General features: G+C 40.6%; 1 protein-coding gene across 1 annotated transcript in view; it reads right to left on the bottom strand.

Annotated features, from left to right (window-relative positions):
• The window catches only part of MYRFL (myelin regulatory factor like), a 110,559-nt gene that overhangs the window by 61,885 nt on the left and 29,275 nt on the right, over positions 1-19,399 (bottom strand). The window contains exons 3-6 of the mRNA XM_074007699.1: positions 11,361-11,428; positions 11,001-11,259; positions 10,160-10,251; positions 3,186-3,336 (exon numbers count right to left, since the gene is read on the bottom strand). Of these exons, the coding sequence (XP_073863800.1) occupies positions 3,186-3,336; positions 10,160-10,251; positions 11,001-11,259; positions 11,361-11,428 (570 nt within the window). The remainder of the gene's footprint in view (positions 1-3,185; positions 3,337-10,159; positions 10,252-11,000; positions 11,260-11,360; positions 11,429-19,399) is intronic.

Genomic DNA, 19,399 nt, shown 5'->3' with positions numbered 1-19,399 from the left:
TTAGACTAGGAATAGCTCTGAAATCAAATCAACCAGAGCCAGTTACACAATCGATTGGAAACCTGTTTTCACTAGAGTATGGTCATTTCCTTTTTATTCTCCCAACTTGGTAAAAGCACCGAAAACCTACCATGGTGGTTACTTCTGCAGAAAGAAATGGGATAGTGGCAGGGTGGCTAATCAAATTTTTGCTTTATTGGTTTTAACATTGCTATTTCCAATAGCAATGCTTTGTGTATATAAATTGAGCATTCCAAATCTGAAAATCCCAAATCTGAAGTGCTCCAAGATCCTAACTTTTTTTTTTTTTTTTTTTTTTTTTTTTTGAGACAGAGTCTTGCTCTGTCTCCCGGGCTGGAGTGCAGTGGCATGATCTCAGCTCACTGCAACCTCCGCCTCCTGGGTTCAACAATTCTCCCTGCCTCAGTCTCCTGAGTAGCTGGGATCACAGGCTCCAGCCACCATGCCCGACCAATTTTTGTATTTTTTTAGTAGAGATGGGGTTTCGCCATGTTGGCCAGACTGGTCTTGAACTCCTGACCTCAGGTGATCTGCCCGCCTCGGCCTCCCAGAGTGCTGGGATTACAGGCGTGAGCCACTGCGCCCAGCCGATCCAAAACTTTTTGAACACCAATATGATGCTCAAAAGAAATGCTCACTGGAGCATTTCAGATTTCAGATTTTTGGATTAGGGTAAGTATAACACAATCTTCCAAAATCCAAAAGAGTTCCCAAATCAGAAATACTTCTGATCTCCAACATTTCAGATAAGGAATACTCAAACTGTAATAGGTTTAATAAAATAATTCTAAAATGTTCATAAAAAGAAAACATATTAAATGCATAACATTATCAAATAGAGAATATAAAAGTTGAAAACTTCTTTGGTGAATTTTTCCCATGCATGATGAAAATATGCAGCAGGATTTTTAATTCATCAAGCTTCCTAAATGCGGGTTTCTTCTCAAGAAAGAAGCTCTCCACAAGCAGAGGAGGGCAGTACTCACTGCTGTACTACTGTACAGCTCTATGCATCCTGGGATCTCAGTTTGGATGGCTGCTATTATGATGAATAACACAGAGTTTCTAAATTTTCCTCTAATTCCAGAAACAGAAAAAATTAATGGGTCTCTTGGGAGAAGAGTGTTCATGTTCTTTGCACCTCCCCAATTGATCAAGTTATTGAGTCATTGATTACCCTGAAGAAGCCAATCAGTCAAAGGCTTCACAATCACAGTGCCTGCCAGCAGCAAAAAGAAAATCCATTGAATGAAGAATTTCATAAAGACTACACGTCTTATGCCATCTGGAAACTTCTTATTGACTCAGGTTTCTGCTAATTTGTTCATCTAAAGGCTAGATGGATAGAACAATATAGATTTTACTACCGAGGGTAGTAAGAACTGTCTTGGTTGAGAATAAAAGGAGATTTTTGGTGATGTTTTATGCTTCACTGTCAAAAACTCTGAAAAAAAGTACAGCTAAAATATGAGCATTAGGCTGAAATTTAGGGCAGCAGTAATCAGAAATGGAATCAATCAACAAGAATTATACTGTTGACGATTATTCTGAACCTTAAACACCAACCTCTGATTATAGAAATCTGCTTACCTAAGAATGGCAATTCTGCTTTTGATATCAAAAGTTAAGCATAAAGTCAATTAAACTGGTTTTTTAAAAGTTCTTTGATAGCATTGAAACATTATTCTGAAAAAAAATTGATAAAATTTTAATACCCTAACTGTACTGTTTTTAGGTAACTTAAGAAAATGATATTTTTGTAACAAATTAGACCTAACCATATAAGAAAAGATGGGTGTTTTTCTGTCTCATTGATATAAGTAGTGAAATTAGGAGGGCCTGAATTCTAATCTGGGTAAATATTGCCTTCCTTTTTTGCTTAGGAAAAGTGAATTATGACTAAATACTCAACATAAATCTGCCTCAATACTTTTGAGTTGATACTATCTGTGTTCTCCTTTCTTTCCATATCCTCTGTGTTCTTCATTTTCTTCTAGATTATTGGAGCCAAGATAGGCTGTTCAAAAAAACTTTAAAATGTTTTCAAATAAGAAGAGAGATAACACTTACCTTGAAAACTTGATCAACTTGATGCATAGAGCCTTGGAAGCAGTTAAGTTTTAATTAAAACATTGAGCCTGCATGTGACAGTTTCATACCTCGGTGCTCATATTTCATATAGAACATGGAGTATTCCCCAAGAGATAATCTAATGAAGGCCAAGCCTCAAAGCCAAAACCCATGGACCCCTCATTTCTTTTTCTAATTGCACACGGTAGAAAAGACAAAAAGTCATGACATTTCAATGATACAATGAGCAATGAGCTTCCTTTAGCTTATTAAACATACCAACTCCCAAAGTCTGTTCAACTCCCTAGATTTTGTTTTAAGGAAAATATTTCTTCCCTCTAGTACATCCACCATAAAAGCTCTAGTGATAGTTTTACTGTATTTGAATTTGGAAAATGTTAAAAGGCACTCAAGTTATAGCCCAGTGAAAATTCTAGAAAATTTAGGTAGGTAAATTACATGCTAAGAAATAAAGAAGTTTAAAGGATGTTTAAGAATAACAATATAGGAGTCCACATTTATTTCTTGAAACTATATTATGTCATAAAAATTGGGTGAAGGTTTTCCACTTTTTTAGGATGTTTTGTATTATTTGGCTTCAGACTCCTTACCATAAAGAAACCACCTACCATGATTGCTGCAGGATATATTGTCAATGAACTTGGTAATATTCATTCACAGCATATATGCTGGGGGTGGTCATTGGCTCACAATTTAATGTGGCCCCCAGAAAATTATTTTATGGCATTATAAATTAACTGCAGGATTAAATGTTAGTGAGTTGGGGAATGTCTATATTCCAGTTTTTAGTTTAAACTGGGCCTGTGATCCCAGAAAGATTCCTTCTTTCTCCATCATTTAGTGGTTAAATTATAATCAGATAGAACTATAAGTCTGGCTTTCTGAAGGCCAGAAACCCATGTCCCAACTATTTCTTTGTTAGGATGCAAAAAATGAGGAGTAAGACAGACACTTTCTCATTGACTTGCCCCACTTGACCAGAGGTGACCTCAAAGCTCCAGTGCTTGAACTCACTACTGAGATTTGGCACTGCCTTTCTCCCCTCACTCTCCAGCCCACCCAAGGCCACTTACAGTTTTTCATAATGACTGTTTAGTAAGCTGTGCCAAGGAACACTATGGTATGGCTGCCACTTCAGAGCAGGGGAGCACTGGTCTGGAGGCATTCCGTGCTGTCCCTCACTGTCAGGGTCCTGGACTTCACAGCTGTGACTCCTACTTGTCACTGCAAAGAAACAGGTGGGTCAGAGCCTTCCTTCCAGGCTGTTTTTCCTAGACTCACAGCTAGCAGCATGAAGCTGATGAGTGGGCCATGTGTAAGGCAAAGTGACCAGGGAAGTGTCATGTGCTGGGGGTAGGGGGTGTGCTGCTGACCTCATTTTCTCATCTGTAAAAGAAGCAGCCTGGAGTCAGCAATGTCAACGGGTGGGGGGACTTGTTGGAAACTTTGTTCCTAATATCTATCTACCCTACATCCTGCATAGCTTCTCCTCACTTTCAGTCTGTGTGGTTGCAGTGAAGTCCACTCCCAGAGCCAGGAGGGTAGGTGACCCAGCTCAATCAATCAAAGTACAGCATTCAGTCCTTGCATCAGTAATTGCATCAGCGGTGGACATGTGGCCTATCCCAATTCAAGCAGAGTAGATCTCAGCACTTCAGGGATGCTCACTTTTCTCCATGAAGTTTGAACCTGCAAGATACATCGCCAGCAGCTGCTGGCACCATTTTGGGACATGAGGAAAAAGCCCATGTGGGAATGATGCCAGCACAGCAGAAGGCAGAGTTAAAAATGAAGGGCACCCAGTCCTCACAGTGTCATATGAGTTCTGGGACCCAATTCTAAACCTCGGGTTACAGGAGCCAATGGTTCCCCTGATTCTGTTTTTTGCTTGGTTTTGTTGTTGTTGTTTTATTTTGCTTTTTTTGCACAAGACAGTTTGAGGGTTTGCTGTCTTTTTTTTCAATTTTGGTTTGTTTTTGTTCACTGCAACCAATATATTTTAATTTTGGCAGGTCTTTTGTGGCTCCAAGATTCTGTGGTCCAACTAGTTTTTTGAACTTAGACCAGTTATTTATTCACTTGGAGTCTTACTTCCCTCAACTGCAAAACAGAAATTAAAAACATGTATCCTGCCATCTTTACACATCACAGCATTACACAAGCAGAGAGAATGACATAATGGAAGTGAAAGCACTTTCAGAAGCTAGAACCAAGATAAAGTAACAGAGAAAATCTTGTTAGTGTGCAATATCAACTGTAGAAAACTGCCACTTTTCTATGTCAAAAATGGTCAAATAACAGCAATTTCATATGTGCAACCGCCTATTTTGCATAATCCTTGCAACTTGTCTTAATTTGAGTATGCCTCCTAAACCACATGGATTCAACCTCAGATAATTTTTATGTAAAATGGTATTGGTATGGTTGCTGTTCCCTTTTCTTTCTTTTCTTTTTTTTTTTGAGATGGAGTCTCACTCTGTCGCCCAGGCTGGAGTGCAGTGGTGCGATCTCAGCTCACTGCCAGCTCCGCCTCCCTGGTTCACGCCATTCTCCTGCCTCAGCCTCCCGAGTAGCTGGGACCACAGGCGCCAGCCACCACGCCCAGCTTGTTTTTTATATTTTTAGTAGAGATGTGGTTTCACCGTGTTAGCCAGGGTGGTCTCAATCTCCTGACCTGGTGATCCGCCTGCCTTGGCCTCCCAAAGTGCTGGGATTACAGGTGTGAGCCACTGCACCTGGCCTGCTGTCCCCTTTTCTTTTAACTCTTTTACCATCATTCATGCCCAACATCAGGAGGGAATGGGAAATAGTGGGTGTTTGTGAGACCAGGTTCAGGCTCTCAGTAACAATGTACAAATAGGACATTAGCTCCTATTGAATGCGTCCACCTTGGAGAATTCTCCAAGCCCACAGCTTGGAGAATGCAAGAGAAAGGAGCTGGGTTGTTTTTTAATCTTCAAACTTTTCCTTTCTTTATACTTCCATTGAGGACTTCCTAAAATAAATAAATAGAGCTGCTTCAAGTTGCTTTTCATCCCAAATGTAAAAAACAAACAAACAAACAAAAAAAGTATTTCTCTTGGGGTATTGCTATTAAATGTCACTTAAGCAAAATATGCATTTTTTGTTTTTATAAAACACCTATTTTAGAAAGATTTCTCAAAACCCTGAAAAACTTTTTTCCCAGCTACAAACACAGGAAGTGGACAATGCAAGGAGCTCTTCAGGCTCTCACTCCTCCAAAAGCCACCTGGTCTATTTTCAAAAAAAAGAAAGAAACCCTTCTATGGTTATCCTGCTTACACCAAATTGAGAGAAAGAGCGAACGTAATTCTTTCTTTTTTGTCTTCCTCTCCCCTACAATGAAGAAAGGGTTGAGAGCTTGGAGTTTCGAATCAAGGCAGATCTGGGTTTGAATCACAATTCTACACTTAAGGGCTGAACAATCTTACAAAAATGATTTAAGCTCTCTGAGCTTCAGTTTTTCCATCTGCAAAATGGGAGTAAGTATGTTACCTCCCGAGTTGTTGAAGGGGTTCAATGAGGCCATGACTGCAAAACGCAGAGCACAGTGTCTGCCACTGGTAAGAGTTTAAACAATGGTGCCTTCACTAGTGGCGCTGTCATTATCGCTGTACTTGTTTCAACTTAGGTGGCTCAGAATTTCCTAAGAAGCCTTGGGAAATACTTCTGTTGTTGGCCTCCATGGTAGCTCTATCTAATGTGAAACGACTAACCCATGTGCCTGACTGAATACCGGCTAAATCATGCCCTTTCCCACTCAAGCGTGGCAGCGAGGTCAGTGTTCCCAGGCATGCATCCAAAAGCCAGCTCGACTCCTGCAGACACTGATGGGGAGAGTGGACAGGGGCAGGGAGGATTGTCAAAGACAACAGCATTTCCTGCCCTTTGTCATCTAAACAGTAGGGGTATCAGAGCAGCCGCTCCAATAGGGGTGACACAGTTGTGGCTTCCCTGGGAGATGGCTATCAGATGGGAAAAGCCTAGGGACCAGAAGCTGGGATTACAGGCCCACACTGAAACCCAAGGCACACACCTGAGCCTAGTGCTAGAACTTATTCATATTAATACTACTAGTGATGGTCTCCTACTTTGAGTGCTTTCTGCACCACAGGTGCCATCCCAGACACTTTACATAGTATTCCATCAGCTCCTTAAACTATCTCCCAGGTAAGAATCCTTTTGTTTCATAAACTTTCTTTTTTGAAGGACCCTGTACATCAAGAAGAGTATACAGATCACGAGTACACAATTTTATACTTTACAAAATGATCTAGCGGTATAGGACATTTTGAGCCCTCCAGGAGATACCTACATGCCCCCATCAATAATTAGTCTCTCCTTGCCAAGACTGACCACTATCCTAAAATCTAACACCATAGCAGAGTTTATAGGAATGGAATACTATGATGTAATATATACTCTTGTATGCGGAGCTGGCCTTTTTTTTTTTTTTTTTTTAAGGGTCTTGCTCTGTCACCCAGGCTGGAGTGCAATGGCACAATCATAGCTCACTGTAGCTTCAACTTCCTGGGCTGAAGCTATCCTCCCACCTCAGCCTCCTGAGTTGGGACCACAGGTGCGTGCCACCACATTGGCTTTTTTTTTTTTTTTTTTTTTTCTGTAGAGACAGGATCTTACTTTGTTTCCCAGGCTGTTCTCAAACTTCTGGGCTCAAGCAATCCACCCACCTCAGCCTCCCAAAGCGCTGAGATTACAGGCATAAGCCACCATGCCTGGCCTCACTGGCCTCTTTTGCCCAACAGTATATTTATGGGATTCATTCATTAGTGTTGCAAATGGCAGTCCTTTGCTCATTCTCATTGCCATATTGTACTCCGTTGTATAAATATACCACAATTTATCTTGCCATTGATGGCCATTTGGTATCTTTTTGGTTTGTGGTTGTTATAAGTAATGCTGCTCTAGACATTCTTTTGCATGTCTTTTGGTGGGCATATGTACACATTCCTGCTAGTTATACTTCTAGGGATGGAATCACCGGGTTGTAGGACATGCTTTAGTAGATACTGCCAAAAGTATTTCTAAAGTGGTTATGAGGTAAGGATTCTTAATCTCATTTAACAAATGTGGAAACTGACTTTCAAAGACCTGAAATAACTTGCCCAGTGTCACAGCTGTTAAGTGGAAGAGGTGAGATTCAAATCTTCCTCTTCACTTCATGCTAGATTAAGGTTCTCTTGAGAAAAATCTAACAGAAGTGAGAATGTAAAAGCAGCAAACTGCCTAAGTCCAGACCTTTTGGAGAAAACTGATAGCTTGCATTTGAATGCCTTTCAAAATATGTTTGTTTAACTTATTTTAAAAAGTCTTAGAGATGGGTAAAGTCAAAATTATTATTCCCATTTCATAATCAAGAAAAATAAGGCTCTGGGAATCCCAGATTCCTGGAGAGACAAGATAAGTACATTTTCTGACGCTACAGTGTAAATTCAGCCAGTGCACCTCTGACTGTGGGCCACCGGCCATGACTCTAGGGCTGGAAAACCCTTTTGTATTTGAGGTTCAAAATAACAGAGGGTTGAAGTCTCTCAGGGAGGCCATGAACCCTTTTTTTATTTGGGGTTCAGACCAAGTAGGGCCAGGAACCAGCTGGTAGGAGCCTGCCTACCAGAACTTCCTCTCTAAGCAAACTTTTACATTTGCCCACACCAACCCAGTAATTCTACATTTTCAGCCCTATAAATGAGGATCTTGGAACCCTTAGCCAAAGTGTACTACTTGGGAGGAGGTCACTAGAAAAGCTTTATTGATTGGTTCAGGACATCTCTGATCAAAAATTGGTGATCCTTCTGCCTGTAAGAATGGCATAACAGCCTCCTTCCTCTAGCAATGTGCTGTTTCCCCAGGACCTTTGTAGAAACCTTGGCCCCTGCAACATCAAATAGGAATTATTGACTAGAAAACTTTTGCTAAAAATACAAACTGTAATAAGAATGTGGCATTCAGATTAACTAAATGCTTTGTTTTGTATCTTTTTTTTTCTTTTTTCTTTTTTTGGCCTTTGGAACCTGCTCATTTTCATTCTGAAACTGTTGTCTGGATTCAGTTATCTTTAGTCTGCTTTTCAGTGACCTGTGAATGGGATTTAAACAAGGGATATAGGATTTCCTATCTGCTGGAAATCCTAGCCATTTCCATCACTCTTCCATGGTTGTTCTCTGAAGATGGTGAAGAATCAATGACCTTTCTGGGACAGGCAGCAGAAAACCATGACAGGATGGAGCCTAACTCTGGGATGGCCAGGACAATTTGAGCAGCAATCTGGTTTGATGAAGAAATTCTTGGAAGGCTTGAGTGACTTGTCCTGTATCCCTCAGTGAGCTAGTGCATCTGCAGGAGAATGAACAGATGGTTCCCCCGTCTGGCTACGAATTTACTCAGCCTTTTATGTCTGAGAATCATTTAAAAAAAAGCTACAGGCTAGATGTGGGGATCCCTGAAGAAATTAGGGTAGCATTGCATAGGAAGGTGGATGGAGAGCTCCAACTTATCCACAAATGGGGCTTTAAGTAGCATTTTGTGTTTCTAAGGTTGGAAAAAAAATGGTGAGCAACTGCTGACCATGTTGGATGCATATAAAAAGAAAGCAGGCAGTTTGAGGTTTAGTTGATATGAGGGATGGATGCCCAGTGCAATTCTGAGACCGCACTCCCAGGAGATGGGTGGGACTTGACTGACAGGGTGAAGTCATCATCCACAGAAGGCCTCCACAGCCCACGCTGGAGCTGACGCCAGAGGTCCCTTAGAGAATCAGCTCTTACCATGGGGCTGTCAAAGGCAAAGGCAGCAGCCCCAGCAAGAAAGACTGTGTTTTTTTCCCACTCAGGTGAAGCCACGCACATCTCTTTTCTGGACAGTGTAAACCTCTAGAATTGGGGGACAGTGGTGGGACGGGGGGACCCAAGAAGGAAATCTTCAACCTCTTGCCGAGCTGACCAACCGGGATAGAAGAAATGGGACTTGGTACACTGAATTTGTTCACACTGGCCACATTTGAGTGTTCACAGTTGCTAATAGAACTGGGTTGAGGCCAGATATGGTGGCTCATGCCTGCAATCCAAAGACTTTGGGAGGCTGAGGTGGGGGAATCACCTGAAGCCAGGAATTCGAGACCAGCCTGGGCAACTTAGTGAAACCCATCTTTACAAAAACAAATAAGCAAACAAACAAACAGAAACTGGCCTAGAATGTTATCCTTTTCTGCTAGTATGTGCCATAGCATTTACTCTGAAAATTTTGAAGTTCAAGTCTTTAGACTTCAAAAAGCTACTTTGTTAATCAGGTCTCTTGGCTCAAAACATGATGCGTTACACGTTATATAAAACAAGGAAAAAAAAAAAACCGGAAGACTGACCGCTTGGACATTAGATGACTCGGATGAAAGACTTCCAAAATGATTTTACAAAATTTCTAACATCCACTGGGAACTTGCCAGTTTGAAGTGAGTTTGAAGAAAAGTTCGGCTTTTTACCTCCCTGTTCTAGTGGAAAAACCCGGCAAGTTTTGCTTCTCAGAGTGCCTTCCATGAGCCAGCAGCATCACCATCACCTGGACGCTTGTTAGAAATGCAGACCTCAGACCCTAGAGACTGAATCAGAGTCTGCATTTTACCAAGATCCTCACGCTATTTCTTGCACAGTAAGGTTGAGAAGGATTGCAGCAATGCAATGGGCACACCAGCAGGCTCTTGAAGGCACTGCCATATTGCACAGCTTCCACAGGCCTGGAATCTGGATCCTCTAAGACACATTGTCCCTGAAATTGAAAGACTGGCATTTCACCTGCACCTGAGAGAGAGCACAGCATCTCTTCCTGGGAGGACCTGTGTGACCCCGCCTGAATGAAAGGTACGCCAGAGGGAAGAACCAAACTACCAGAGCCTCTCATTGCTCTTCTGTGAGAGGGAAACTTCTGTAGGGCTGCTCAAAGGTTGGTAAAAAGCCTTGATTTAATGCCCAAGGCTTTGATGGCATTGTCCTTGTCCCCGCCCCGGTTTGCTCACTTGGTCTGCAGTGGCAGGCCCACACTTGGCAGTCCCTGGAGTCCTCGAGTGCCTGCGTGCACTTTCTCTTCTTGGTTGGAGGCAATGAGGCTCTAAAATCAAGACACCAAAATGAAGGTTAGGATTCTTCCTTCTGCTCCATGTTATATCAAATAAAATTAAATCTCCCAGGCTCTCTGCTTTCCTAAGTCTAATTCCAATTAGTTAAGGTTCCTTGAGCCCTACTAGGCTGAAACTCAGTTTCCCTTGATCAAGTGGATCTGAGATTCACCAACCTGAAAGATAAGCTGACAATGTTTATAATGGCAGAGGACTCACGGAGACAGGGAAGATACAGACATAAAATATAGGTTTACATTTTACACCCGACCATTTTTTTCAGCTGGAGTTTTACCGCAATTTTTGATGGCCTTTACTCTTTTTGTCACCCTCTAGATCCAGAAGAGGAAATAAAAGAAAGAAAAGGGGAGAAGACAGAAGAAAAGAACATTAGTTAAGGCTTAATTAGCAGATATTTCTCGGAGAGCTCATTCACAATCCCCTTGGGTAGTCGAGCTGAGGCTGCATAAGCTAACAATGTTTCCTCCATCATCCAGAACCTCACTGTATATTCCTGACATTTTAACTTTTGGTTGAAGAAGGACCTTGGATTTAGAGGGTTTTTAATTAAAAGATTGTCTAAGCCAAGAACACTGGGACCTCGCGACGTCCTATATGTGTCTCAACACTGCCATCTCCTGGACAGGACTCCACTGTGCATTCTCTCTAGGTCCTTGCCAGAGGCAGGCAGCACCGAGGCTTTCTGCAGAGGTCTTTGATAACTAAATATCTTTTTCTTTACCCAGGGTTGTGGCACAGAGGCTGCTGGTGGTAAGAACAACCTATCCCCAGATGGGAGGACACGGATTGGTCTAGGGGGGTGGCAAGATGACTGGCGTTTGAGTGGCAGCTGTGAAAGTCTCCGTGGACTTGGCTGGAGTCGCTCATTCCAGAGGTGCTCTGCAGCGGGTGCATGGGCGGCATCGTAGGAGCAGCTGTGGGGTGGAGAAAAGGAGCTGGAGTTCTCCCAGCTGTGGGCCTTAGGGTTCGGTAGCACGCACCTGAGGAGAGACACAAGCAAGAAGTGCCCCTTTCTCACCGCCCAGAGTCGAAGAAGGGCAACAGTGCAAGATGTTATGTGCTGAAGGCGGACTGCACTCACCTTTGACCTGCGGAGGACAGCATGAGTCGGATGCAGAATAGGGCGGGGTGTCTGGGAGCTGGCATTGCCTGAAGATTAGAGACATGCATTGCATTTTTGTTTCACTCTAATCCATTGTATTTTTTGTCAGAAATAGGAGACTACCCTCAGTATACAGGCCTCACAGTGATGGTTCCTGGTGCTGGGCATGGGGGGTGAGGGGGTTGGGAAGTGAGGGCCCAGCAGACCATGCCCAGGGTTGTTTCCTGGTTAAGTGAGTGGACTTTGGGTCCCAGGTCTTCCACTTCCTAGCTGTGTATCCATGAACAACTATGTAACCTGTCCAGGCCTCCATTTCCTCATCTAGGTAATGGAAATAATCATTACATCTACCTCACAGCATTGTTGTGAGAATTAAATGAGATCATGTACAAAAAGCCCATAACATAATGTCCCAAACATAGTGAGTGCCCAATAAAGTTTAATATTATTGCTTCTTGTAAAGGACAAATATTTAAACTGACAGATATCCCAATGGCACTCATTGAATCTTTACAAATTACATGAATGTATTAAATTATCACATTTACCCCTAAATATATATATACACATCTATTATGTATCAATAAAATTTTTTAAATAATTACTTCTTAATACTTCTATACCAGAAAAAAAAAATGGTTGTACATACTGTTTGGGCCAAGGAAATGTAAATTGCTGTCCCCACAGCAATGATTTTCTATCTGGGCTCCAGGGAATCCCAAAGCTCTTGAAAGGAGCTCAAGGGGTTTATAACAAGAACATTTTAAATTGCTGGGGAGAAAATAACTTTTTTCTGTTTTATATATTGAAGTGCAAGCAAATTTTTTTTTTTTTTTTTTTTTTTTTTTTTTTTTTTTTTTTTGAGATGGAGTCTTGCTCTGTTACCCAGGCTGGAGTGCAGTGGCATGATCTTGGCTCACTGCAATCTCCGCCTCCCAGGTTTAAGCGGTTCTCCTGACTCAGCCTCCCAAGCAGCTGGCATTACAGGCGCTTGCCACTACACCTGGTTAATTTTTGTATTGTTAGTAGAGACAGGGTTTCACCATGTTGGCCAGGCTGGTCTTGAACTCCTGACCTTAGGTGATCTGCCCATCTCAGCCTCCCAAAGTGTAGGGATTACAGGCGTGAGCCACGGCACCCAGCCAGTAAAATTTTATTTTTTAAAAAAGTGTGAAAATCTCTGTTCCAAAAGACCTACGAGTTGCTTATAGCTCAGCATCTCTGTGATGCTGCATCATACATAAGCACCCCCAACCTCTACTTGATTCTCTTGCTTGGAGAGGAAGCTTCAAGTTTAGTATGTTGTTTAAAAGTCCAACATAATATGATGAAAAGCTTGCTTTTATCGTTTACCAGAAAAGTTGTTTTCTCCTCAAATTAGTTCTTTATAATTTATTCACTTCCTATTAATAAGGGAAGAGAGAACACACATCTACCCACTTCCAAAAATCCCACTCAAATAAACGTAAAGGAATAAAGAGACATATATACCAAAGCATATAGAGAATATGAGCAGAGACCCCAGCAGACCAAATTTTAATAACATGGCAGCAGACAGAAATAGACCAGATGGTAACTGAACTAGTAGAATGGAAAAAACGCAACCAAGACTGCCTGGAAATGGTGGAGGTAACAGAGGGAGCCAAGAAGTTTTCCAATCAAACAGAACTCAAAAAGCCCAGGACGCAGAAGTCATCATGAGTTTCTACATTCAGGGCTAAGGGTGGAGCTGAAAACAAAAGGATTGCTTGAACATTTGAACAAAAACAACTGGACCCTTACATCAGCTTCCCCACTCTGTAAAGCTACCTCTACAACAGCAATCCCCAACCTTTTTGGCACTAGAAACTGATTTCTTGGAAGACATGGAGGTAGTGGGGGCGGGGGATGGTTTCGGGATGAAACTGCTCCACCTCAGATCATCAGGCGTTAGTTAGATTTTCATAAGGCGCATGCAATCTAGATCCCCCTCGCACATGCAGTTCACAACAGGGTTCCCGCTCCTAAGGGAATCTAATGCCGCTGCTGATCTGACAGGAGGCTAAGCCCAGGCGGGAATGCGCGTGCATCCCGGTTTCTAACAGGCCATGGACCCGTAGCAGTCCGCCGCCAGGGGTTGGAAAAACTGCTCCACAAAGAATCAGAAAAATGCGGCCTAGCTTGGAGGGATAGAACAATCAGTGAACACTAACCCAGAAATGATCCAGGTACTGGATTACCAGACAAGGATCTTCAAAGCAGCTACTATAAGAAGTTAAATGGAACAGACAAGCACATGCTTGTGAAATAAATAAAATCTCAGCAAAGAAATCAAAACTACAAATAAAAAAACTAAATCGAAATTCTAAGCTTAGAAAAATTCCAGAAATGAAAGTCTTAAAAAATTATTAGATGGGCTTAAAACAGAACTCAAAGATACATCAATAGACATCAGCCCATCTAAACGAGAGGAAAAAAATGTCTTTTTTAAAACTTTAAAAAAGAGAGAGAAAAAGAGATTTATGAACCTGCAGAGAGGATGAAATAGAAAAAAAATTAAGATGTAACAGCCAAAATCTTCCAAATTTAGGAAAAGATATAAATGTATATAAAGATATATACATTATGTACATGTATTTACTTTATATATATACATTTATATCTTTAAGAAGCTCGGCAAAGTAAATACATCTACCACATCAGAGTAAAGTAACTGTAAACCAAAATAAAGAGAAAGTCTTAAAAGTAGCCAAAGAAAAACAGTACATTATGTGCAAGGTCATAGTGATTCAAATAATCACTGACTTATCAAAATCTCCAGAGGCCAGAAGACAATACAAAAACATCTTTAAAGTGCTACAGAAAAACAAAACTGGTAAGCCCAAATTTGACATCCAATGAAAATAGTCTTCAAGAATGAAAGCAAAATAAAGATACTTTGAGATAAAAGAAAACTAAGTGAATTCGAGAATAGACATGTACAATGAGAAATGTTAAAGACACTTATTCTGGCTAAAGGGAAATGGTTCTAGATGGTTCTAAATGGTTCTAGATGGAAATTTGAAACTATGAAAAGGGATGAAGAGAATAAAAATGATATATGTTTGAATGTAAATTATTTTTTATCTTAATTTTTAAAAATACATCTGAAGGTGGACACAGTGGCTCATGCCTATAATCCCAGCACTTTGGGAGGTTGAAGGAGGAGAACTGCTTAAGACCAGGAGTTTAAGACTAGCCTGGACAACATGGCAAGACCCTGTTTCTACAAAAAATACTAAAATTAGTCGGGCGTGGTGGCATGCACCTGTGTTCCCAGCTACTCAGGAGGCTGAGAGTGAAGGATCACTTGAGCCCAGGAGTTTAAGGCTTGAGTGAGCCATGAGTTGCCACTGCTCCCCAGCCTGAGCAACAGGCTGAGACCCTAGTTCAAAAATATTAATAAAATAAAATAACCAAATAAAATACATTTGAGCATTTAAGCAAATTTTGTGAAGTTTATAATGCACATAGGTATAATACTTAGGACAACTATAGCATAGGGGATGGGAGTTGGAGATGAATGGAACTATGTTGTTGATGGTTCTACATTTTATGTAAAGTGGTACAGTATTAACTCATTAAATCTAAGTAAACTGTAAAAAGTTAAATAACGCAAAGAAGTAGAACTAAAGTCAACAGAAAAAACGAAATTCTAAAATTATTCAAATAATACAAAATAAACCAAGAAGGGAGTTACAGAAGAATAAGAAACAGAAGAGGACAAAAAAAAAAAAAGAGAGACAAATAATTAAATGTCAGACTTAACTACAGATATAGTCATCCCTTATTCGTGGTTTCACTTTCTAAGGTTTCAGTTACCCACAATCAACCTTGGTCCAAAAATATTAAGTGGAAAATTTCAGAAAAAAATAATGTATAAGTTTTAAATTGGACACCATTCTGAGTAATATGATGAAACCACACACCATGAATCATCCCTCTTTCCAGTATATCCACACTGTATCCGCTACCCACCCATTGTCTTAGTAGCCTAAGACAGACAGATTGCCTGCCACGATATCTCATTGCTTGTGTTCAAGTAACCTTTATTTTACTTTAATAATAGTTCCAAACACAAGACATGTAAAGTTGGCAATTTGGATATGCCCAAGAGAAGCCACAAAGTGCTTCCTTTAAGTGAACATTTGAAAATTTATCGCTAGAATCTACTGCAAGCTTGTCTAATCCGCCACCCATGGGCCACATGTAACCCAGGATGGATGCAGCCCAACACAAATTTGTAAACTTTTAAAAAACGTTATGAGTTTTTTAGTGATTTGTTTGTTTGTTTAGTCATCATCTATCATTAATCTTAGTGTATTTTACATGTGGCCAAAGACAATTCTTCTTCTTCCAAAGTGGCCCAGGGAAGCCAAAAGATTGGACACCCCTGATCTACTGTAAGAATTAATCTTCTATTCATGAAATTGTAAAGAAAGAAAAAGAAATTTGTGCATAGCATATATAGGGTTCGGTACTATCCTCAGTTTCAGGCATCCAGTAGAGGTATTGCAACTTATCCTCCATGAATAAGGGGGTCTATTGTACAATACTAATAATTATATTAGATGTTAAAAGATTAAACACTCCAATTAAAAGGCAGAAATTAGGCCAGGCACGGTAGCTCACACCTATAATTCCAGTGGGAATTTGGGAATTCCACTATAATTCCCAATAATTTGGGAAGCTGAGGCAGGAGGATTGCTTGAGGTTAGGAATTCAAGACCAGCTTCAGCAACATAGTGAGACCCTGTCTCTGAAAAAAATGTAAAGGCCAGGCACAGTGGCTCACGCCTGTAATCCCAGCACTTTGGGAGGCGGAGGAGGGTAGATCACAAGATCAAGAGTTTGAGATCAGCCAGGCCAACATGGTGAAACCCATCTCTACTAAAAATACAAAAATTAGCTCGGCATGGTGGTACACACCTGTAATCTCAGCTACTCAGGAGGCTGAGGCAGGAGAATCGTGTGACCTCAGCAGGTGAAGGTTGCAGTGAGCCAAGATTGTGCCATTGCACTTCAGCCTAAGCAACAGAGCGAGACTCCATCTCAAAAAAAAAAAAAAAAAAAATTTAAAAATTAGCCAGGTGTGGTGGTGCACACCTATGGTCCCAGCTATTCAGGAGGGTGAGACAGGAGGATCACTTGAGCCCAGAAGTTTGAGGTTACGATGAGCTGTGATCATGCCACTGCACTTCAGCCTAGGTGACAAAGTGAGACCCTGTCCCTAAGGGGGAAAAAGGGCAGAAATTATCAGAACAGATTTTTAAAAAGCAACTCTCTGTTGCCTGCAAAATCACTTTAAATATAAAGGCACAGATAAGTCAAAAGTTAAGCAAGAGAAAAATGTGTACAAGAAGGGTGAAGCAGTTTCAAGAATAATAGCTAAAACTGACTTCAAAATAAAGAGTACCACCACAGACAAAGAGACTCATTTCACAATAATAAAAGAGTCATTCTTTAGGAAGGCATAGGAATCACGATTGTTTATGTACTTAATAACAGAGCTTCAAAATATACAAAGCAAAAATTAGTGAAACTAAAAGATGTAGACAATTGTACAATCACATAGCTAAACATTTTAACATTCCTCTTTCATTGATGATAGAACAAAATGGGGAGAACAAGTTGTTAGAACCAAAAAGTCACTAAAGACATACATAGATTGAGGAATTTATTTAAGAGGAAAATAACTGATTATTTTTAACATTGAGAAAAATTTTCAGCTGTTTTTAGAGAACTTGAGGGAATCAAAGCCAAACAAATTGTAAAAAGAAGGCAATGATTCAAACAAAGCAAAAAAAAAAAAAAAAAGAAAGAAAATTATATGTGACACATTATGGTAATGTAAGCCCTGGATATTGAGATAACTTAAAATTTTAGACAACTTTATGATATTGGGAAGTTGAGTGTAGAAGTGAATGTAGGATGTGATATAAGAAAATTAAATCTTCCCAGAAGATTATATTATGTTCTTCAAGTGTATACAGCAAGAAAGCAATATAAAAAACATTATTTAGATATAGGGCAATAGAAATATCCAAAAAGTTGGAAAATGGCTGCCTCTGGGGGAGCGAATTTAAAGACAGGGGTAGAGCAGGGGGATTGCTGGTAATCTCCCATTATATGCTATATACAGTATCATTTGACTTCTTAAATTCTTAACATGTATCACTCTAAGTCTATAAATTAAATTTTGTAACTGACTCTGTGATCTCATAATTCCACATTTAAGGCTCTAGGCCTTTGTTTAGTTACCCTTACACTACAGGCATCACTGAATTCAATAACATAAATAAAAACTGAAAATCACAAGTAAATGATCAATCTACTCAAAAAAATACGGCTTGGCATATTATAAACAGGAATGCAGTCTCCATCCAGCAGTCCCTTAAGGAAAACCAAAAGTCCCTGTGTTGAGTGACAGTAATATGTGTTGGTGGTTTTAAGATGAAGATTTAAAAATATTAAATGCTGTCTTTACAGTGCCTTCCCCTTCCAAAATTCACCATAGCTACTCATTTATCTCATTGTATTTTACATGCTTCCATGCTCAATGCATTTTAATACAGTTAGAGAAATTTTGCACTTCTTTTCAGAGAATTTGAAGGGAGAATTAATGATAGCTACCTTCAAACTGACCAAATTGTTCAAACAAGAGCAATGATTAGCTCCTAGTAAAACACTTGTTTGGTAATTTTTTCTTCACTTCTTAGCCCCTCCTACTCACAGTCATCATGTCAAGAATCCCAGAAATGCACATCAGACTGTGTTTCAGTCTTTGTGCTCCAAACTTGTCTATTATACTAAAAGGATTTCCATAAAGCAGAGAAACACCAGAGAGCAACAGACACTATGGGTCACACCTTGAGTGGCCAACTCTGTCTCTAGCTTCAGCAGGAAAGAGTTGTAAAAATCAAGAGATTCAGGAGGCCAAGGCGGGTGGATCACCTGAGGTCAGGAGTTTGAGACCAGCCTGGTCAACATGGCAAAACCCTGTCTCTACTAAAGATTAAAAAAAAAAAAAAAATTAGCCAGATGTGCTCCTTGAACCCAGGAGGCAGAGGTTGCAGTGAGCCAAGATCTCGACAATGCCCTCCAGCCTGGGCGACAGAGCAAGAGTCTGTCACCAAAAAAAAAAAAAAGGAAAATCAAGAGATTCTTAGCAGCTAATAAAAAATAGAATAATTTGCCTTCTAAACCCCTTCCTCTCAGACATACAACTTGTTTTTGTCTTTTGGAGGATGAATGGAGAAACAGTCTCCCAGGGGTTGAATCTACATGAACCAAAAGAGGGTGTACAAAATAGACTTTGCCCTCCAGTTAGTTGAGGTGATACGTACATCCATGGCAAACATGCTGCCCTCAGTAAAGCCAGTATTTCTTTCATATTGCAACCAGGCTTGCTCAAGTCTTTACTGAGTGCCTACTGTGCTCATGACTCTACCAGGCACTAGGCAAGACACATACATGGTGTGTCTTCATGTGACTATCTAGGTGGGATACTCACAATTGAGTCATCCAATCCTAGTTTTCTCCAATGAATTCCTCGGTGCCGTCACACAACACCAATCGCCCCTTCTCTAACACTCTATTGCACCTCACACTGAGCTCAGCTCAGCACAGTGCCCAATACAGAGTTGGTGCTTAACAAATACGAGAGATTGTGTTAAACTACATATGACCATGAATATGCTGTATATATAAATCCATATATCGAGAGAGCCTTCCTGACCACCCAATCTAAAATGGTAGCCTCTCCTCCTTGCCTTATTCTTATTTGTCTTCATCTTACTGAGTGACTTTAGACGACCAGCCATTGTCTTTTTCTTCCCACCGGAGTGGCATGACAACAATGGTGTGCCACGGATGAGGGAATGGGAATTGCTCACCCCAGGTGCAGGCAATAAGGAAATGCATTGTCTGTAGACAATTTGAAAATAGTACTAAGCCTACAAAAAGTCAGTCTGCTTTTTATTATCACCATGCATCACCAA

Source organism: Macaca fascicularis, chromosome 11, assembly GCF_037993035.2.
Source record: "Macaca fascicularis isolate 582-1 chromosome 11, T2T-MFA8v1.1".
NCBI classification, from domain to species: domain Eukaryota; kingdom Metazoa; phylum Chordata; class Mammalia; order Primates; family Cercopithecidae; genus Macaca; species Macaca fascicularis.
Note: the sequence above shows the minus strand (reverse complement) of the source record. Positions and strands in the feature narration are given on the sequence as shown.